General features: G+C 48.6%; 2 protein-coding genes across 4 annotated transcripts; both read right to left on the bottom strand.

Moving 5' to 3' along the window:
- Positions 1-276: 276 nt before the first annotated feature.
- Positions 277-2,697, bottom strand: CDKN2D (cyclin-dependent kinase inhibitor 2D (p19, inhibits CDK4)). 2 transcript variants are annotated; one of them, XM_012729354.1, is made up of 3 exons: positions 2,635-2,697; positions 2,202-2,358; positions 277-1,243 (listed from the first exon to the last, which is right to left on the bottom strand). In XM_012729354.1, the coding sequence occupies exons 2-3, from the start codon at positions 2,340-2,342 to the stop codon at positions 884-886; spliced, it is 501 nt and encodes a 166-aa protein (XP_012584808.1). In that variant the 5' UTR covers positions 2,343-2,358; positions 2,635-2,697; the 3' UTR covers positions 277-883. The 2 variants fall into 2 exon arrangements, with proteins under 2 accessions (XP_012584808.1, XP_004689086.1); XM_004689029.2 differs by lacking the exon at positions 2,635-2,697 and having other exon boundaries at positions 2,202-2,603.
- Positions 2,698-7,751: 5,054 nt separating this feature from the next.
- AP1M2 (adaptor-related protein complex 1, mu 2 subunit) lies at positions 7,752-20,214 on the bottom strand. Of its 2 annotated transcripts, none has more exons than XM_004689028.2 (12): positions 20,112-20,214; positions 18,183-18,339; positions 17,886-17,953; positions 15,227-15,357; positions 14,975-15,122; positions 14,756-14,882; positions 14,142-14,284; positions 13,982-14,053; positions 10,065-10,223; positions 9,403-9,528; positions 8,867-8,942; positions 7,752-8,459 (listed from the first exon to the last, which is right to left on the bottom strand). In XM_004689028.2, exons 1-12 carry the CDS (start codon positions 20,151-20,153, stop codon positions 8,437-8,439), a joined length of 1,272 nt encoding a protein of 423 aa, XP_004689085.1. In that variant the 5' UTR covers positions 20,154-20,214; the 3' UTR covers positions 7,752-8,436. The 2 variants fall into 2 exon arrangements, with proteins under 2 accessions (XP_004689085.1, XP_012584817.1); XM_012729363.1 differs by having other exon boundaries at positions 14,142-14,290; positions 20,112-20,182.
- Positions 20,215-21,980: the final 1,766 nt, after the last annotated feature.

Genomic DNA, 21,980 nt, shown 5'->3' with positions numbered 1-21,980 from the left:
CACCGCCCACCCACTCCCCACCCACCCCCACCCACTGGGCTCCCGGCACCCAGCTGACATCTGGGGGCCCTTTCTCCACTAGCGGTTTCCTGCCTCCTTTCCGTTCCGACTGCGTAAACCGCTGCCCCACCCAGCTCACTCACCCCTGACGCCCTGGGAATTACCACTCTCTCCCCTTCCCCTATCTGTGACCCCCCTCCCCCCACTCCCACACTGCATCCCAGGTTGACGCGTGTGTCCAACATTACAGACTCAAAAATCAGAGGGCACCAGCGATGTGATCACGCACAAGTCTTAATTTAATGGGTAAAACTTTAAATTATCACACAACGACTTTTTCCATAAAGCTTAATAAATAGAAGTTTTTAACGCTGTACAAGAGACTGGGAAACAACCTTCCAACAAAATATGAATAAACTCATACTATCCATCTACACATTTGGAACACTCCCCTCACCTCCCCCTTTTCTCCCCAGCTCAAAGCAGTGCGCACACTTGAGGTTTCTGTCGGTACAGCCAGTCAAGGTCGCCAGGTTCCAGGAGCCCTAGAAGCGATGACCTCACTCTGGAACTGAGGCTTTGAACACTTTGCCCTTGGGCACCATCTGTAGCTCCAGCACCCAGGGGCTGGAGAAAACCTAACCGTTTAGGTGGCTGTTGCCTGCAGGAGCCCTTCTCAGACTAACACACCAAAAGGGGTGAGAAAAAACAAATGAGAAATGAGCCTCAAACACACACATCCCAGAAATCAACACCAACAAGCCACAAACTGGTGCCCCTCCCCTTTGACAGCCAACAAGAGGAGTGAGGAGAGAAGTGCTCATCCCTCCTCTTATGACATATACCCAGCTGGGTCCTGTTGCTGGCAGTGAGTGGCTCCAGGTCACAGTGGTGCCACCGTATGCCCCTGCAGTATGTCCATGAGATCCTGAGCCCCTCTCCTCTGAGCTAGATCCAGGGGTGTGAGCCCCCTGGCATCCCTGTGATGTAGATCAGATTCTGCTGCTAGGAAGTTGACCACAGCTGTGTGGCCCTCCCTCACTGCCAGATGGATGGGGAGTGCACCGGTGCCATCAGGAGCGTTGACATCAGCACCATGCTCTACCAATATGCTCAGGGTGTCCAGGAATCCAGTGCGGGCTGCATCATGGGCTGGGGTGGTGCCAGAGGCATCCTGCACATTGGGGCTGGCACCTTGCTTCAGGAGCTCCAAGGCAATGGTGGGGCTGCCAAACATCATGACCTGTGTGGGGGCAGAGGGTCAGCAGGTTCCCAAAAGAGAAGGTTCAGGAAAAAGGGTCGCTGGGAAGACAGGTCACTTGGGAATATAGGACATCAAAAGAGAGATCCTCTAGAAAATGGGAAATCCCAGGGAACACATGCCCCCCAAGCAGGTGTTTTTGTCTGAGAACCAAGAGGCCTCAGGTGAACAGAGAACAGTCCCCACCCCTCCATCACCCTTCTGAGGATAAGACAGCATCTAGAGAAGAACCAAATGGAAGCTTTCAAGAAATTCAAGATGCTCCCCAAGCGACCAAAGGCACCTTCTCCTCAAGATATGGTAAGTCACCAGGAAATATGAAGCCTCCTTCAGGAAATAGTCCTCTCCCAAGGAGAACTGTCCCCAAAGAACTTGACAACCCCCTCAAAGAAAAGAAGATGCCCAGGGAATTTGAAATCCCTTCTCCAAAGAACAGTCTCTCCCATACAATGGGACACTCCCCAAGATACTTGAGCATCTCAAGAAATCGCGATCCCCTTTAAATGCCACCCAGAGGATAGGGGCTTCCATTGGGACCTCCCTAATATATCAGGGATCTGAGAAAGAAAACAAAAAACCACCTACGAATGGAGATCCTCCTCAAGAATCCCCCCAGAAGGGGGACGCATGGACTTCCAGCGATCCCATTCCATCCAAAGAAGCCCCAAGGGCCATCCCCTAAAATCTGGGTCCGAAGAAGGTGCACCCTCACCCACGAGAGCAAGGAATTTTCCAGGAAAGGTGGACCGCTCTTCCATCCCCACCCCCACTTAACCGCATCTTCCACCCACTTAGGAAAGGGAACATCAGGGACGTCAGTCCAGAAAAGGAGGACCGAACCCCGAGTCGGATACCGACAGAAACACGAGAAAAGGGGGTGTGAGATCCCATTCCCTTTACCCTCCCGCCCCGCTCTCACTGGAGGCCGGTAGGGCCTCACCTGCAGCGCCGTCTTGCCGAAGCTGTTCAGGGCGTCCGGGTGCACCAGCTCTCGGTGCAGAAGGCGGCGCACCTCCTGCACGTCTCCCCGGGCCGCGGCCCCGCTCAGACGGTTGCCGGCGCTAGCCTCCTCCAGCAGCATGTCGGACACTGGCTGCCTGTGAAGCCCCCCAGCCCCAACCCCGAGAGGTCAGTGCGGGGGAGCCAGCCAGAGCTAGGCGGGTACAGAGCTCCCGCGGCGCGCCCGGCCTTTGCGCGTTTTTCGGCCTGGCTCGTCAGAACAGGGCTCCTACGCGACCCCCACCCTTCCGGCAGGTTTCACCTCCTGTCACCAAGCAGGTCGCCAGACTGGGAGCCCGGCCCAACCCTCCACAGCCCTTAGGGCCCGGCCCGGCGCCCGCCCCTTGGGGGCCGGGTCTACCCCCCCAACTCACCCTCCCTCCTTCTCGACGGGCGGAGTCTATTCTAAGCCGGCGCCGCTGCCTCCGCCGAGCTAGTGACCGGGGGCGGGGCCAGAACGCCCGACGCCCCGCCCACGAACGCGGAGGATTTGTTTTCTTACGAACTCGCTACTTCGTAGCCCAGCGGGGTTGCCCCGCGCGCGACCCTTCGGCGCCCCGCCCACGTGGCCGACGCAGCCAATAGCCACGCGTCGCTGGAGCGGTTTTGCAAGTCGGCGTGGGCGGTACCGCTGCGGATTGGTCTAGTCTTGGCGACCGGTGGGCCGCCGGCAATGGCGGGGTTTTCGGTTTTCAAACTCGTTATGCGGGCGGGAAAGTGGACTAACTGACCCTGGGGATAAAGGGCAACAGCAGGATAACTCACGCTGCTCCCGGACCTCGGACTCACGGAGGGAAGGGAAGCAGAACTAGGCGCCGCCTAGTCCCGGATTACACCATTCAGTCACCGGATAAGCACGCACTTGTTACTGTGCCTTGAACTTTACTTCATTCGTTCACCCACCTTGCAGGTACCATCCAGGCGCTGGGGAGCACACATTCAAACAACTAAATAGTTTGAGGTAACCTTATGCGCCGTTTTAAAAGAGGGTGAGGAAAGAATCACATCCTGGTTCAGATTGACCCAGCCCTGACACAGCAAATGAAAAGGGAAAGGAAGAAAGTTCACACTACAACTGCCATGTGGGTCAGCCTTAGAGGCCAAGAAATTGTGGTGAGTCTTGACTCTTATAGAGGCCTAGTACTGTGTAGGTCACCCAGCTGGAGAACACACTGGGTGGCTCCTAGTGGATGTCTATTGTGTAGGGTAGAGAAGACAATAAATCTTTTCAGAGTGATAAGAGCTACCCTTAGCAGATAAAGCAGGGTAAGAGATAACCTCTTGGGAAAGGAAAGCCATGGGAATAGAGCCCAGTTGTGTTTTCATTCCTGTTATTATTTTTACCCCCTTGGTCCCTCATTTGGTTCCCCTATATTCCTACTATAAGTGAAACCATATTTTTCTTTTTCTTTTGACTTATTCCACTGAGCATGAGCCCTAGCTCCATCCTTGTTGCTGAAAATGGCATTATTTTATCTTTTTGATTGCTTCATACACATCTTCTTAATCCAAGCATCTATTTTTAGGCATTTAGGTTGTTTCCATGTTTTGCCTATTTTAAATAATGCTGCAGAAAGGATAGAGGTTCAAGTATCCTTTTGAATTAATGTTTTTGTGTCTATACCTGAGAAAAGAGATGGGGACAAGGGAAGAGATAGAGTTCAGGGAGGACATCCCAGAGGAGATGACATTTGACTTGAGACTTGAAGGTGAGAAAAGTAGCCATGGAGATCTGGGATAAAGGATGTCAAAGCCAGGTGGAGAGCACTACAGATGCAAAGGTCTTGAGTTGAAGGCATGGTTGGTGTACCCAGGAAGAGTGAGGTAGAGAGGAGGAGAAAGGGAGGAGGTAAGGGCAGGTGGGTGTGGGGATGTAGCGCCGAGAGACCAGCAGGATAGAACAGGATAGGAATCACTACTATGGGAGGGTTCAGGATAATGGAGGAGCCGGGATACCACTTAGACGTTAGTTGGCGCCCTCTGGTGGCTAAAAGAACTGACTGTGATGGATAAAGATGGGCTCATTAGGGAGACTCTGGGTCTGAGTTGGAGACAACTGTGCTGGCCAAACTGAGATTAAAACGGTGCCAAAGGTGGGGCACAGGTCATTGTTTATGGGCTCTCAATCATGTGCTAACAATTGCAAGACACCACATAGGGACAGAGTGCAACAATGCGATTTATTTACAAACATTGAGGAAAAAGGATAGTTTTTTTTTTTTTTAAGATTTATTTATTTATCCATATAGAACTGGGGTACAGGCCAGAGATGCGGAGGGTGAGAGGATTCACCAGAGACAGAGTGGGGAGCAGAGCAGGCAGATCGACGAAGTACACTGCTGAGGGGAGCAGCGGGTGGGTCAGGAGAGGTCTGCCACACCATGTGGTCTCCTCCGGGGCAGGCGGGAATCGAACTCATGCGGAAGTGGCTTTAGCTTCTCAGTGCTGTGCTTTAACCCGCTGCGCCACCAGGGAGGGCCCAGATAGTTTTTTTTTTAAGTGGAATTTAATTTTTTTTAGATTTACTTATACATACAAGACTGAGGTACAGGCCAGAAATGTGGGGGCTTATTCACCAGACATAGAGTAGGGAGCAGAACAGGCAGATCCACTGAAATACACTGCTGGGAGCAACGGGCTAGTCAGGAGAGGTCTGCCACGCCATGTGGATCACCTCCCTGGCTGGGGATCGAACACGTGCTATAGTGGCTGCAGTCAGCCTCACAGTGGTATACTTTAACTAGATGCACATCAGGGAGGACCCGGAGAAGTTTATCTCACCCCAGATAGGGTCCACAGTGTCGAGTAGTCCCCAAACAAAGGCCTGGAGCTGGTGGCACACTGGTAAGCTATAAGTGCTTACACTACAGCAGCCCACTGAAATAATCTAAAGACCGGACTGGGTAGCATCAGACACCAAACTCAGCAGCCTTGTATTTTCCAAGCACCAAAATTAAAAAGTTTCACAATTGTTTGTTTATAAAAAAAAAAAAAAGTGCCAGATAACAGAAATGGTGGAAATCTCTCAAAGATGGCTGACACAGCCCTGGTCAGCATTGCTGGTCAACACCAGGCATCAGGAGGTGGTGTAACTGGTGGCTAAAGCCAAAGATTATTACAGGTGGTGGCCCCTGGAAGGGGTGCTGGTGAGAATAGATAGCCCCATGTAAAATGCAAAAAAAAAATGTATAGCTGGGGGTGGAGACTGATGAGAAACATAAGGGCTGCAGAAGCAGCTTCTAGGATTCAGTGTTCGGGATTCAGCTTTCAGGATTTCAGCATGTTTAGTCTTCAGCAATTTCTGCTCCCACCATGTTGATGTTCCAGAAGGCTGGTACAGGCCTCTGAAGGATGTGGAAAGGCTTCCAACAGCAGTCTCAGGGAGGAAGTTCAAAGACTTTGCAAATAGCCAAGCAATGGAAACTGTTTCCAGCTTTGCTGCTATTACAGCCAGACAGGGAAGGCAAAGACCTGTATCTAGGTGCCTCAATGAGCTGCCTGAGGGGGGGCCATTTGTTGGGTCATTTGGCCATTGTCACTGCTGTTTTAAGTGTCACTTGTCTGGTACCTGGCAACTCCAGTGAGTGTATCCTGTTGCGTCTTCTGCTGTCTTCATGAGTTGGAACAAGACCTGTAAGTCTCCCTGCCATGTATTCCAGGTCTGTAGTGGTGGGAAGATGCCATCTTAGGAGCATTTGTGTTCAGGACTTTAAAACACTGCATAACTGCTTTGGGTGAGGTAAATGGGCATTTTGGCCTCAGTTAACAATCATGGGGTTTATGTTACAAAAGGGGAAATAAAGAGCTTACTGTATCCATAAGTGGTGGGCTATCTTGCCCAGATAGTGTCAATGATGGTCTCCACCAGTCACCAGGAATGCTGGACAGTACTAGCCAGCAGTGATAGTCACTAGTCCCACAGAGGTGGTGTCAGGGACACCTAGTGCTAATAGCTCTTTGTGAGTTGTTGGGGTTACACCAACAACAAACAGCTCTTTTGAGATACCAGGCCCAGGGCCTTTGGTGTTCCTTTCAGAGAACTTCGGTCAAAGACAGGACCGAAGCTCACTCTGTGACAGTCCTTGGGCTTCTCATCCCTCCTTGGAGGTCAACTGCTGGATGCTTCTTTCTTCAGAGACTGGAATCATCATCTTTTCTTCAGGGGCTGACCTTGTCTCCCCTTTTCTCTAGGTCTGGTGTCATCTCCCTCTGACCCTGGCTTATATCTTCTTTTAGGGTGCCCCACCCACAAGTCTGATTGGACCAATATTCAATCCTGTAGCTGACTGGCCCATTTACCAATTAGCCCATAGCACCTGATTGGTCCATTCCACAATCCAGGAAGTGTACATTACATAAAAGGGTTCTGAGGAGCAACTGCCACATCTGACTTGTAATAGGCTGGGCCCTGGTAACAAAAGTCTGATTGAACCATTTATCACCAATCAACTCATAGCTCATACCTGATTGGTCCATTCCACAATCCAGGAAGTACACCGTTACCTAAAGAAGCAACTGCCACAACTGACTTGTGGTGGAGCCGCAGGTCCACAGAATACCACTGCTCCTGCTGGCTCTCACACCTGAGGTGGCTGGGTTCAGGTAACAAATCCCGTATCTCAAGCTAGCTCCTGTTCTGCTTTATATTCTCTTGAGGGTCCTCCACCCTATAAGCCTGATTAAACCATTTTTCAATCTTTTTTTAAAGACTTGTTTATGCACAGAAAAACTGGGATGTAAGCCAGAGGAACCAGGGTGGGAAGATTCACCAAAGACAGAGTGGGGAGTAGAACAGGCAGATCTACTGAAATACACTGCTGAGGGGAGGAGGGGAGAGACAAGAGAGGTCAGCTGTGCCACATGTGACATCATGATATCTGGTCAGGGATTGAACTCAGGCCAGAGTGGTGATAGTGTGATAGCACTGAGACCTGACTCCTAGGCCACCAGGAAGTCCTCATTTTTCAATCTTAACTATTTGATTGGTGCCAGTTAAGCACCAATCAGCTTGTTCCTTTTCAGATCCACATATGAATTCAAGTCTTTGAATGTAACTGGCAAGGTCAAACCTGATGGGTCCATTCATGATCTTGACACCAGATTCAAAAGGAAAAACCCTGTCAGACCAGCCTGCACTGAGGTCAGAGCAGGCTTCTATACTGGTGGGCTCTGGAGGACCACAACTGAAGCCAGCCTCAATGGGGCCACAGGCACACTGTACCCAGCACCCCTCAGCAGCGCCAGTGTAACAATACAGGGGATCCTCAGACATGACTTCAGGGAGTGACAGCACTGAAGCTTCCTCCATGGGGCCAGATGTTCCTCCCAGCAGCCCCAATCCAAGAGCTGCAAGGCTGGGGGCTAAGTTTGCCCTGGAGCCACTGCGGATATTAGGGTGGCCTGGGCTGCCTGCAGGCAGTGCTCTGAGGCAGGGGGTGGGAAACCTCTCACTGCTGCTGACGAAGGCCAGAGCAGCTTGGGTAGTGTGCAGGGAAGCTCCCGCCATTTTCAGAGCATCTGCCAGCATGATGAAAACACTGGGGCTGCCTGGCAGCCAGGCACTGAAATTAGCTGCTTCAACAAAGCCTCCATCCCCCCTATTGAGCAGAAGGGCCACTATGACAAGATAACCAGGGCTGAGGAGTGCAGGCATTATCCATTCTCATCCCAAATCTCAGGAGCATCCTTGGCATCCCCAGGCCCCAGCCAAGGAGCACATACACAGAGGCTAGATGTACCTTTTTAATGCCATCCTTAAACTCAGAAAGGAAGTCAGGGAAGAGGGGGTCCAAGAGGGTCAGGGGAGGAGGGGGCTCCTCCTCCTGCTGAGTTTGGGTTCAGCAGATGTGAATGAAGGTAGACACATCCCGTAAGGCAGGTCACAGCACAAAGGCACTCATAAGGGGGCTTCAAACCCCTCCTCTATTTCTTCATATAAAATTGGAAGGGTAGGGGAACCCAAAAGGAGAGGAGATCCTCCCTCACAGCCTATGGGTATAGATATTGGTGGGACCTGGTACTGGCAGCAAGAAACTGTTAAGTCAGGATGTGTGCATGTGCGCACACACACACACATACACACACACACACACCATTTTCCCTCCTTCCCTCTAAAGTCTGAAGTCAGGGTCTAAGGAGAAGGAGGCCCATGTTCATGCTCCCACCTCTTCTCCCTTCTAGGTGGTACGAAGTTGATAATCTGCAGGAAAACAATGAATAGGGATCATCTCAGATTTGACAGAGGGACATCTCTGTTCCCCAGGCATATCTCCACCCCAGAGCTCATGCTCAACCCTGCAAGTAGTAACAAGTCTAAGCATAAGGCCACATACAGAGAACATTACCATAGCAACAAATCTGTTCTCAGGCAACAGGTACAGGTGCTGCATGTTCAGTTCCTCATCCAAACCCCACCACCATCCTAGAATGGCAACTATCTCTAAAGATGGGAAAAGTGAGACCCAGGAAGGCAGTGACAAAATGGGCTAGATCAAGAAACAGGCCTGTTGGGCTTTAGAACCCTCCAGGTCGGAATGTAGTCAAAGCCCTAAAGACCACCCCTTTCATCTCCTTGACCCTGTTGCCCCAGGGAGCAGGCTGCCTTACCGCCACTCTGGGTGATATAGCGAACCCAGGGCAGGGCCTGGTAACCACTTTTCTCAATGATCTTCATGTATCGAACCTAGAAGAGAATGGAAAGAAGAGGTCTAGACTTGTGGAGCTGAGGGGGGTTGAGAGGAGGCACAGGAGAGAGTTGTGGAATATACACAACTTGGGAGAAGAAGATGGCACAGGCTGAGAGTGATGAGATAATATGACTGAGAACAAAGATGTGGGATGGGCAGTGGGACTGGATGCAATGTGGTCCAGAAAAGAGATGGCACAGTGCAAAAAAATAGATACACATGGTATTAGAGGAATGAGGTGGCATAAGTCAAGGGAATGGTGAACAGCTTTTGGGTGGGAGAGCTCGTGAATAAGCTAATGGTGAGTAGGTGACACGGGCAAAAGAAGTGGAAAGACAGGGTGACAGCAGAGGAGAGATAACCCAGGACAAGAACGGAGGTGATCCAAGCCAAGGCACAAGAAAGGGGAGACCCACTGAAATCAAGGAGTGGAGTCACCCTGCTGAATTCCCTTACCTGAATCCCGGAGACAGTGAAATAGGGGATCTCAAACTTGACCCCAATGGGCGGCCGGCCCTCCACCTCCTCCTTCTCGACACTGGGAAGGCCAAAGTGGGCACGCATCAGGTATTCCTTGCCTCCCTGAGGGGACATGAAGGCATCAGACCCACGGAGGGGCCCCTATCTACCCTAAACAATTCTCACATCAGTGCCCAGAGTGAGCTCTGTAATCAGCCAATTTCACAGACGAGAAAGAAAGACCCAAATTCACAGGTGAAGCTTCTGATTGCGAAGCCTGGTTCAATGGCTTTTCATGATTATTTTCCCTTTTTTCAGGTTCTGATAACCACCCCTCTCCCCCAGAGCCCAAGTCCCAAATCCTTCAGTGACCCAAGGACTTGGGTAACAGAATCCTGTTTCATAGTTGCCTATTTCACAATTGGGCAAATTAAGGCTCCATGAAGGTAGGTAGGCTCCCCGAGCTCAGAGAAGCCAGGACTGGTTTTCTTCAGACCTGGGAGGGTGAGTTTAACCACCATCCTAGCCTGGTTTCCATTTAATAACCCCCAAAGGATAACCATGTGTATACATATGTGAGTCTCTGGCTTATTCTCTGCCATGCCCTCAAACAGAAAGAGCAGGTCCCCCAAGACCCCGAAACCAAATCTAGTGCTCACCGGGAAAGACTTGATACTCCAAATCACGACGTTTTTCTCAGGCACATACTTGGCACTGCCCACACTGGTCTTGAAGCGCGGGGAGTCAGCATCACTGGGTACGGGCACAGCTATCTCCACACCATTGGCCACTGACTGTTTCTTAAATTGCCCCTTGGCCTGTCCAGGGAGAAAGCATGGGATATGAAGAATTCCTTCATGCATCTGACAAATATTAACCAAGCCTTTCCCAGGTTTCATCAAGGACCCCCACAACAAGTGAAGATATGTATCTTGTCAGCTTTACAGATGAGGAAATGGAGGCACAGAGAAGTTAAGATACTGGCCTCAAGACACACAGCCAACTAGTGAAAGCCAGAGTCCCCACCCACAAGAGACTCCAGGGGTCCTGTTTTTGGTGCCTTCCATTTGGACAGTGTCAAACACCCTTGCCTAGTTCCAAATAACACCCTTCAGCCCATCAGTAAGGAGTTTTCATTTGCTAGAGGCATCTGCTGAGTCCCTACCATGTGCTGGTCCTATGACCAAGTACTTAGCTCTCTCACTAATTTCCTAAAGAGGGATCCATTCCTAAGGTCATTTAATAGATGATTCTGAGATCCAGAAAAAAGGGTGCTTTGCTGAAGTCACACAGTGGGGATTCAAACTAGGCCTGCATTTTCAACCATCACATGCCCACCTTACAAATAAATTAGTAAGTTACAATCTTAGGGCTGTGTGATACTGGACAGGGCTTTTTTTTTTTTTTTTAAGATTTATTTACTTATTCATACAAAACTGGGGTACAGGCCAGACATGCAGGGACAGTGAGAGGATTAAGCAGACAGTGGGGAGCAGAATAGGCAGATCAACAAAGTATACTGCTGAGGGGAGCAGTGGGCAGGTCAGAAGAGGTCTGCTGTGCAATGTGGATCACCTCTGGGAATGGGATTTGAACTTGCACTGAAAAGGTTGCGGCTGGCTTGCAGTGCTGTGTCCTAACCTATTGCACCACCATGAAGGCCCTGAATAGGCATTTAACGGGGGATTCTAAATGTTCGATATGTAGTAGCAAGCATGATTATTGTTACAATTTATTAATTTGGAAAGGGATATTTGAGAGGTAAGATCAGAGGCAGAGGGTCTGGAGGTAAGGGGAGGTGCGGGGGTGTTCTTTCTGGAGGGCATCAGCTTTCATGGACCCAGCCCCTTCCCCTACCTGCAGAGAAAGCAACACTAAAGATCATTAAGACTCTACCTGGTGACCACTACCCTCCTCCCCGATACCCAAAGATGGGGGAGCAAAGTCATATCTAAGAGACTCTTGAAAGCCAGGCAGATATGCATTGCTATTCCCCCAGAAGAGTGATGTCCTAACTCCTCTAGCCCCCAGTTTCCTCCTCTATAAAAGAAGGTTAACTATAAGCTCTGGATCAGCTCTTGCTTGGGGCATTTGGGAGACAGGCACAAGACTGAAACAGAGTAGCCAAGAACTGAGAAAAAAAAACATGGTGCATAGGAAAGGAATGAAAGATTACCATCTTGGAAGTTCTTCAACTGCAAAAATGGATGGGTACACTGAGCTGGGGCTCCTGGGATTCAAATGAAAAGCATGACAAGAACAAGGCAAATCATACAAAAAACTGTACAGTCCAAATGAGGAGTTAGCAGAATAAAATATTTATGATGGCAACATTATAAGTTATAAAAAATTATAAGATTGTAAAAAAATTTTTTTTGGTGGCAAAATTATAAATAAAAAATATTTTACATAAATTAAAAATCATAGTTGCTTTTTGGAAAGCAGAAATCAGAAATTGGCGGTGGGACACCAGGGGCTTGGAGGCTCTGGTCTAACATATCCTAGTAAACTGTGTGGTTGGTCATAACTCTATAAACCATATCAATACACTGTTAAGTTAGAGATTTGTTCTGAAAGTAAATAAGTAAGAAAGGCCCTCCTGGTGGTGCAATGGGTTAGGACAGACGCAGCACTGCAAGCAGGCCGCAGCCCCTTCAGTGCGAGGTCCATCCCAGGCCCCCTGAGGTGACCCATAAGGCGCATCAGACCTCTCCTGACCTGCCCACTGCTCCCCTCAGCAGTGTACTTTGTCCATCTGCCTATTCTGCTCCCCACTCTCTCTCTGGTGAATCCTCTCACTGCCCCTGCACCTCTGGTCTGTACCCCAGATCTGTATGCATAAATAAATAAATCTTTTTAAAAAATAAGTAAAACAGGTCATATATTGGATGGCAATAACTAATGAGAGTAGGGGGACAGCAAAAAGGAAGGTGAGGCATGGTAAACATTGTTATTTTAAAATATTTTTTATTGAAATAACATCAGTTTAAATAGTGGTTACAATAGGGAAGTCAGGAAAGGCCTCTCCACGGAGATGATATTTAAGCAAACATCTGGGTGGGCTAGAATGGAAAGAGCAGGAACAACCAGTGCAAAGGCCCTGAGGCAGGCCCTTCTTTGGTGTGCTCCAGGAGCAGCCAGGAGGCCAGTGTTGTCGGGGGACAGGAAGGGGACAGTGGAAGAAGGCAAAAGTAGGGAGCTGGGAGAGCAGACTGTGCAGGGACTTGTGGGCAGCCAGGAAGACTTGGGCTTTTCCTCTCAGCTAGGTGCCAAGGAGAGTACTGAGCAGAACAGAGACAAGCCCCTTCACAGAAGTAACCGCAGCACCCTCTGTGGGGATAAAGTCTGGAGCTGGGAGATTGAGGCAGAGGGAATGCATGGGTGTAGGTAAGCAGTGATGGGGCTGAGCAGGGCAGAGTCAGGCTGTGATTTATTTTGAGGACTATGCTGACTATGCTGACAGTAAATACATGACCCCTGAACACAAAGGCTGAAAGTGCTTATAAACAGCACATATAAATTGAAGTTATCCATAAATATAGCACAGAACATTAAATGTATTTTGTCATGATTTTGTTGTGCTGAAACCCAGGATTGCTCTTATGATTTAAAATAATATTTTCTCTAGTTTGCCTTATTATAAGAAAATAGTTCTAATACAAAGAACATACAGGATATGTACTAATTATTAAGGTTCTTGGTAGAGTTAACAGCAGATTAACAATGGTTAAGTTTTGGAAGAGTCAAAAGTTATATGCAGATGTTCAGATGTTCAACCATGTGGGAGCTGACCTTTTACCAGGGTCATCTGTGACTAACTGTATTTACTAACAGTTTGTCTCCTCAACTGGACCTAAGTCCTTGAGGGCAGCAGATATAACTTTGTTTTCTTCTCTCATGTCGCTTAGTTTCTCTACATAGTAAAGGCTTTATTAAAATCATAATATGAGGGCCTCCCTGGTGGCACAAGGTGTTAAAAATGCAGCACTATGAAGCTATCTGGAGCCACTGCAGCACAAGTTTGATCCCCAGCCAGGGAGCTGACCCACATGGCACAGCTGACCTCTCCTGACCTGTCTGCTGCTCCCCTCAGCAGTGTATTTCAGTAGCTCCTCCTGTTCTGCTCCCCACTCTGTCTTTGGTGAATCCTCTCACCAACCCCCTCCCTGCACCTCTGGCCTATGCCCCAGTTCTTGTATGCATAAATAAATCTTTTTCAAAATCATAATATGAGTAATGTTTAATGTTTAAAACATTATTGAGAACATTCTATGTGCTTGGAGAAAAGAATGTGTGTGTGTGAAATCCATGATTAAAAGGCTTTGAAGAAAAGTAAGGGGGGGAGGGGAATGAAAGGGGCCCTACAGGCAGAGGGGCCCAGGTAGAGGGAACAAAAACCCCACAGTGGAGGCAGGGACAATGCTTGTGTATTTGAGGACCAGCCAGGAAACCAGTGTGGCTGGAAGACTATGAAGAGCCCAGGGAGAGGTGGGAAGTGAAGTTATATTGCTGGGTGAGTGGCTACAGATCAAGTACAGTCACTGTTCCCCCAGAGTCACTGTTCCCCCAGACTCACCTTGACCATGATCTCCACACGGCTGTGGGAGAACTTCTCAATGACAGACTCAATCCAGATCAGTGGCTTCACCTGGGTTGAAGGTGAAGGAAAGGAGAGTTCTTTGAGCACCTGGAGTCAGCTCTCCCCTGCTCCTAGGTGCGTTTTGACCTTGCCTCACCTGGGTGCTGAGGCGGTAGGACATGAGCTCAAAGTCACCATCAGGCGGGATGAAGGAGATTGTGCGGTCATTGTCAAAGCGAGAGAGCCGCACACACTGGTGGAATTTCACATCTTCTAGCTCCACGGACTTGTTCTTGCTCCCTGAAACTCGGAGCAGAGAAAGTAGGGTGACCCTAGGGGCTGGGGCCAGTTTCCTACCAATACCTTCTCCACTTCCCACTACTATAACCCCATTTTGCTGATGAGGAAACAGACTCAGTGGATGAGCGACTTGCCCAGAGTCACCCAGCTGGTCAGGGGTAGAGCTAGGATCTGAGCTCAGGCAATCTGGCTCACACTGTCAGATTCTCAAGTGTGATATTATTCTACCTCCTACTCACACTAGAATGTCAGCTCTATGAAGTAAGGGGTTTGTTCTCCCTGATACTGCTTTGTGCTTGTGGGACACTCAATGAGGCAGCAGTCTTAGCTTAGTGAAGCAGTAGCTGCACTTCTGGCCCTACCCAGAAGAGGGCGTGCAAACTCTTATTTCAGAAGCCCCTGTAATTTTTCTGGGTCCCCAGATAGAATGTGGTCCCCCCCTCCCAAGGGTGGCCCTCTCCAGGAGCTTACGGCCAGTGAGTTCGAAGAGCACACGGTCATTGAGGCCCAGCCGTAGCTCTGGCATTCCGGACAAAAACACCTTGAGCTTGATGGTACCCACAATCTCACTCAGCAGGACACTGCCGTTGGCATTGACCTGAGGGTGCACACACAGGAGATCATCAAAATAGATGCTCATCTCCTGACCAGAGGCCTCAGCAAGGGTAGGACGGAAAGGTGGAGCCTCACCAGTAGGTTCACTGACTCTATGACATCAATGAAGACCTCGTTCTTCTTGTACTTAATACCCTCAGAGCGCCAAGACACAGCGTTGGTGACAGTGGGCGGCACGCGGGATCTGCCAGTCTCAAGCTTGTTGCCCTGCTGGGTGATGTACCTGGCAGGAGCAAGAAGGCAGGGCAAACAAGCAGCTTGGACCGGAACACCTCCCTAGCTCACCTCAACTTCTTGCCACACATGGCTGCCTCACAGCCCACTCACTCCTGCAGGATCTTGCTGTCAGTGGTTTGCGGGAAGCCGAAGTCCATGAGCTCATCCAGCAGCTCGTAGACGATGACAAAATTATCTCTGATGCTCTCCTCTTCCAACTCCTTGAAGTACTCAGAGAATACCTGTGTGGGGGAAGCGAAAAAGACACCCTCAGAGGTGTGACTGGTATAACTGTGGCTGGGGCTACACTCCCACTCATCCAGCCATGTAGACAGCAGCTCTGGAGCACTACTGCGTGTTTGTGCCAGCACATTCATGGTGATCAAAGCTAACTGGTCCTGCCCTGGGAAGAATGGACTGCTTATGGCACCAATATAAGCCAACATGTGGGCACAATAAGCAACGAAACACAAGTGAAGTCAGAGCCCTTCTAGAAGCAGTGGGGGTAAGTAAGATTCCTAAAGGAGGGCCCTCCCTGGTGGCGCAATAGGTCAAAGAGCAGCACTATGAAACTAGCCATAGCCACTTTAGCACAAGTTTGATCCCCCCACCAGGTAGGTGACCTCCAGTCAGGCAGGTGACCCCTAACCAGGGAGGTGACCCACATGCTGTGACAGACTTCTCCAGTCTTGCCTGCTGCTCCCTTCAGCCACTGGCCTGTTCTGCTCCCCGCTCTGTCTCTGGTGGATCCTTTCACCGCCCCTGCACTTCTGGCCTGTACCCCAGTTCTGTATGCACAAATAAATAAATTTTTTAAAAAAAATCTTCATAGAGGAGAGATTGGAAGGTCTCAGACATTTTTTGTAGGCCATGTGTATCTGGTGATGTTGAAGGCCTCCCACAGAAAAAGGTTTGTAATTGCATAAAATAAAATACACAGGATAGCAAAAGAAACTTGCTAGCCAAAAATAAATCCAAGCTCACAAACTTCCTTCAGGGAGTCTATAAACCCTTGGTGGTTTGAAGACCCCAAATTAACAGCCCTCCCTGGTGGTGCAATTAAAATGCAGCACTATGAAGCTATCCGCAGCTGCTGCAGCACTAGTTTGATCTCCAGTCAGGGAGGTGACCTACATGGCATGGTAGATATCTCCTGTGTCACTTACTGCTCCCCTCAGGAGTGTATTTCAGTCAATATGCCTGTTCTGCTCCCCACTCTGTCTCTGGTGAATCCTCTCTCCCCCAATACTTCTGACCTATACCCCAGTTCTTATATGTATAAGTAAATCTTTAAAAAAAAAAAAAAGAGGGGCCCTCCCTGGTGGCGCAGCGGGTTAAAGCACAGCACTAAGAAGCTAAAGCCACTTCAACATGAGTTCGATTCCCGCCTGCCCTGGAGGTGACCACATGGCATGGCAGACCTCTCCTGACCCGCCCGCTGCTCCCCTCAGGAGTGTACTTCGTTGACCTGCCTGTTCTGCTCCCTGCTCTGTCTCTGGTGAATCTTCTCACCCTCTGCATTTCTGGCTCGTATCCCAGTTCTGTATGAATACATAAATAAATCTTTAAAAAAAAAAATTAAAGACCCCAAGTTAAGAGTCCCTGGGAATTAGCAGGCGTAACCATAGCAGAGAACCTACCATTCATCCTACATTTGGAACACCTTCTGACCCTTGTTCTGCCCCAGCTCACTGCTTTCTTTCTTTTTAAAGATTTATTTATGCAAGCACTGAGGTACAGGCCAGAGGTATGTGGGGTGAGAGGATTCACCAGAGAGTGGGGACCCGAATAGGTGGGTCTACTGAAATACACTGCTGAGGGGAGCAGCAGGTGAGGCAGGAGAGGTCTGCTGCTCCATGTCAGCTCCCTGGCCGGGGATCCAACTTGCTGCAGTGGCTGTGGTTAGCCTCATAGTGCTAAGAATCAATCTCTTGCGCCACCAGGAAGGCCCTTATTGGCTTTCTTTCTTGTCCTACCACAGGGCTTTTGCTTTTGCTGTCCCCTCTGCCTGGAACACTCTTCTCAAAGCTCTTTATCATTCAAGTGTCACCTCCCTTTGCCCCCTCCTCCAACAATTAACAGTGACTTGTGCCCAGTCACCAGTTATCACAACTTCCTGTTTCATCTCCATACCCTGTAACTGCTCAGGACAGGCAGGGCTGTAACTGCTCAGGACAAGCAGGGCTGATATTGTTCTTCTTTCCTTTCTGGCTAGAAGGAGACACTCAGCAAATATTTCTCATCTGTTGAATAGTATTCACTGAGCACTTTCTCAGTCATGCAGAATGGCATATAGTAAGCACTCAATAAATTGTGATTTTATAACTTGAGCGATAATGCTAATAATCACAAACCCTTATTAAACATTTACTGTTAACTGAGCACTGTTTTAAGCACTTCAGAGACATGAATTTGAGGCAGATCTTACCACTCCTGGTTTAGAGGCACAAAGAAGCAAAGTGACCAGCTTAAGATCACACAGCTAGGAAATGAGGGCACTGGGCTGGAAACCCAGTTTCCTTGAGTTCTGATTTGAACCACATGCCCTTTGGACACCTCTTTAGTCCTTGCCCTGCAGGGAGAGATGACCTAACAGTGGCTAATGAGAACACAGAGTGATGGGTTTTGATAGGGGAGGAGCTGGCAGCTGTAACCCTGAGGCATGCCTGGAGGGGCTAGGGAATGGCTCCTAGGGAAAAGGAATCCTGCAAAAGGAAGGTAATACAGGTGGACAAACAGACCAGCTGGCTAACAGGAGGCCAAGACCTACCTCCACTGTTTTGTAGAGAAAGGAGTACACCAGGGAGGCATTGGCATTCTTCAGTGTGGTGGCCACCACTGCAGGCATTGAGGTTAAGGAAAAGGCACCATTTTGGAGCATACAATTAGAGCACATGCCCCCAGCACATGGTCCCCCACACATATACCATTCCTGTCCCCTGCCAGCACCCCCATCTCTGTCCACCCTTACTCCCAGCCTGAACCTCTGATGTGCTATGCGATTCCTATCTCAGCCCACCCACTGGACCTAAACTTTTGCCATATCATGCCCACCTGGGAAGGATACAGTAGAGGTTGCTGTGTTTGATCCACAAGAAATGGACCCGGCCATGGCTCAGCAGTGGTGCCAGGGCACCTTCTTCCTCCCGCTGCACGAGCAGAGGCATGAAGTAGTCAATCTCACTCATGGGAATGTCACCCTTGTAGTTGCGGCTGATCAGGGGCTAAGGTAGGCAAAGAAGCATTGGTCACTACTGGTATGCCCACTCAAGAGCATTAGAGTGCCTGGGTTGAAGGGTTTGTGCCAGGCTCCACCTTTTTGTACCTCAGTTTTGTCCTCTGTGAAATGGGTGAGTGACTAACAACAGCTAGTATGTCAAGAGCCCTCTCTGAGGGCTGTGAGTAGGGATATCCTCTCTGTTCCACAAATGAGGAAACTGTGGTCTTGTGGGTCTGCTACACTTAACTGGCCTGTTTGGCCACCATTTTTCTTCTGCATTCCTATACAAGTCAGCACTGCATGGTCCATCAGTCATAGGAGTCCAACCTTACAAGGTGCCTTTTAAATCAATCAAGAGCAGAAAGCTTGATCACCCTGGAAAGTGTATCATGACGTATGACCAGGAACACCTGGGGGTTACTATTGACTGATGTAGGACAAAGGACCACAGAAGCTGATCAGTAGAATGCTTTGTTGATAAGACTGGAACCATGCATTGCTGGGGACCTGGGGTGTGGTTTCGATTACAACACTTGTTCATCAAGCAGATAAGTATTATCTGGTCAGCAGACTTATGTCCCCCATAACCTCGATGACATAAGCACATTTTCAGCTTCACCCATCTTTCTCTCTACCCTACGTAACTGAAGCTGTATGGTTATTCTATCAATAAGGAGGCCAGGATCTTGCTTGTTTGGCACCATCCTATTTTGTGTACCCTGCTCCACAACACCATTTGTTATCAGTGTGGTGTTGCCTGACAAAACAAGGTATGAACAGTGCACATAATAAGTGAAGAAACTGAAACTGAACCAAGATATCCCTGCTCAGAATTTCTGTTCCTACCCAGGGTGTTATATGTACTACAACATTGAGGCAGAAGGAGGTGGCTAATTTGGGGGGTTAGGGAACAACTGTATAGTTAAGTATGGAACTTTTGGTGGTGAACTAAATGTTTGCAACACACACACGCCGTTTTTCAAGGCTCCCAAAGGCTACAGAATTTCATAATACAATATTACTTCAATTAAAAAAAATATGGTGAGGTTGGGATGATGAAAGGGGAGAGGAAGAGAGGAAGGAAAGTAAAAGGGAAGAGACAGGAAGAAATGAGATTATGTATTTTCTATAGCACAGTTAGATCTGTCTGGCAGGCTGTGAGCAGTCAGTCGCAACAGCAATGAACTGGTGAGGCTGTTCAGCCCAGTGTTTACAGCTGAGAGGCACACAACAGGTTCCCAAACACCTTGGCTCTCACTATTATTACTATCAGGAATATTATTTTCACAGCCACTGTCACTATTGTTAGTAAATGACAAAGCAAATGACAGATTTCAGAAGGGACAAGTAGCCCCCAAAGGTCTCCTTCCCCTGCTGTCTTCCCTATATAAAATACTGTGGGTGTTGAAGGGAATAAAAATAACAATTTCATTTGACTGAAATATTTGAAGCAGGGATTGAAATGTTTGAGCAGGGCTACTGGGCGGAGCAGTATACAAGCATCGAGAAGCATTAATTCTTATTGTGTGAGGGCCACTGTTACCTTTTTAAAGGACAGGCAGACTGAGGTTCTGAGAAGTGAAGCCCCTTTGCCGCAGACACGCAGCTAGCAAACAGGGCAGGTGGGATCACAGCCTGGACTCCCAGGGATTGGGGGAGGGGTGGTACCACGCCCCCACGGCTTTCTGGAACCGCCCTACCGGTGAGGCAGGGCCGCCCCTAGGTCCGGGAGGAAGCAGCCTTACCTAGACGTCCCCCAAATCCCACCAACCTCACCTTGCCCTTGACATCGAGGATGAAAACTGCCGAGGCGGACATGGTGGCGGCAGGCGGACCTAAGAAGGAGCGCCGGGAGGAGACTGAAGTGCCGCTTCCTTCTTCCTGCGGAAGCCCAGTGTGCAGGTGAGCGCACAGGTGAGCCCGTCTTAAAGGAGAGGCAGCCAGGTGAGTGCCGCGGTCTGCCGACACAAAGACGGCAACGGTACTGGGAGGGGCGGGGCTTGGAGTAGTATTGCTGCCCCGCCTCACTTTACCTTTGCACACTTGTGTGCTGATGGGGAGATCCCAAACATCCATCCATTCATCCATCTTGCTTTTCCTGTCTCCCACAAGCATGTCAAACCGATAGGTCAAGGTCTGTGGACACACACGTGTACACATTAAGTACCAGGCACTGGGTACTCAATATTATTTGTTTAAATCATTCATCCAGGGCCCTCCCTGGTGGTGCAAGGGGTTGAAGCACAGCACTACGAAGCTAGCTAGCCACACCCACTGCAGCATAAATTTGATTCCTGGCCAGGGAGGTAACCCAAAAGTGGCAGCAGACCTCTCCTGACCTGTCCACTGGTCCCCTCAGCAGTGTATTTCAGTGAGTCTATTCTGCTCTCCACTTTGTCTCTGGTGAATCCTCTCACCCCTGCACCTCTGGCCTATATCCAGTTCTTGTATGCATAAAGAAATAAATCTTTAATAAATAAATAAATAAATAAATCACTCATTCACTCATGCATATGATATATATTTACAACCTGATTTATCCTTTTACTAATTGTCATTTACTGATGAGTATTTAAGTATAGGCCTCTGAGCAGGACAAACGTAGTGGCTTTTATTTTTATTCCTAGTATTATACATTCCAAAAACATTTGCAAGCTCCTACTATGTGACACTAAGATATTAAGAAAATGTTGGAACATATAAGTGTCATTACTATGCTATAAAACTTATAATTACCATTCAACATGTATTGCACACCTACTGTGTGCTGGAGCAAACATGGAAATTGTTTTCATTATGTTGATGTTTGATTATTCACTAAGTGGTTGTATTTTGGAGCTCCTATGTTGGGTGCATAAATTTTGGAATTACTATATCCTCTTTTCAGCTTGATGGACACCTTTATTACTATATATGTCCTTTGTCTTTTATTACAATCTTTGTTTTAAAGTCTATTTTGTCTGATCTAAGTATGGTTCTATCAGCTGTTGTTCTATGGATTAAGAAATAGACAAAGCCACTTCAGTGCTCTCTTTCTAGGCAGGACAGAGTGGCAAACAACATAAAAATAAAAATCAAGATCCCTGGTGAAAATGGGGGTGCACAAGGCAATTAATTTACCACCCGGGAGTGAGATATGTGATATAGAGAATGAATAGGGAACCATGGGACAGATCAGAGAAGGAGGTGACATTTGAGGTTTTTCTACCTTTTTTAAAAAATTTATTTATTTATGCATACAGAACTGGGGTACAAGACAGAGGGGCAGGGGCAGTGAAAGGATTCACCAGAGACAGAGTGGGGGGCAGAACAGGCAAATAGATGAAGCACATTGCTAAGGGGAGCAGCAGGCAGGTCAGGAGATGTCTGCCACACCATGTGTGTCACCTCCAGGGTGGGGAATTGAACTCACACTGAAGTAGCTGTGTTAGCTTGCAGTGCTATGTCCTAACCCATTGCCTCACCAGGGAGGACCCATTTTTTTTACCTTTTTAAAAAGATTTTTAAATTTTTATTTATGCATATAAAAACTGGGGTATAGGACAAGTGAGAGGGTTCATCAGAAACAGAGTGGGGAGCAAAACAGAGGGATCTATTGAAATACACTGGCGAGGGGAGCTATAGACAAGGCAAGAGAGGTCTGCT

The sequence above is a fragment of the Condylura cristata genome, unplaced genomic scaffold (assembly GCF_000260355.1).
Source record: "Condylura cristata isolate star-nosed mole 26May11 unplaced genomic scaffold, ConCri1.0 scaffold00025, whole genome shotgun sequence".
NCBI classification, from domain to species: domain Eukaryota; kingdom Metazoa; phylum Chordata; class Mammalia; order Eulipotyphla; family Talpidae; genus Condylura; species Condylura cristata.
Note: the sequence above shows the minus strand (reverse complement) of the source record. Positions and strands in the feature narration are given on the sequence as shown.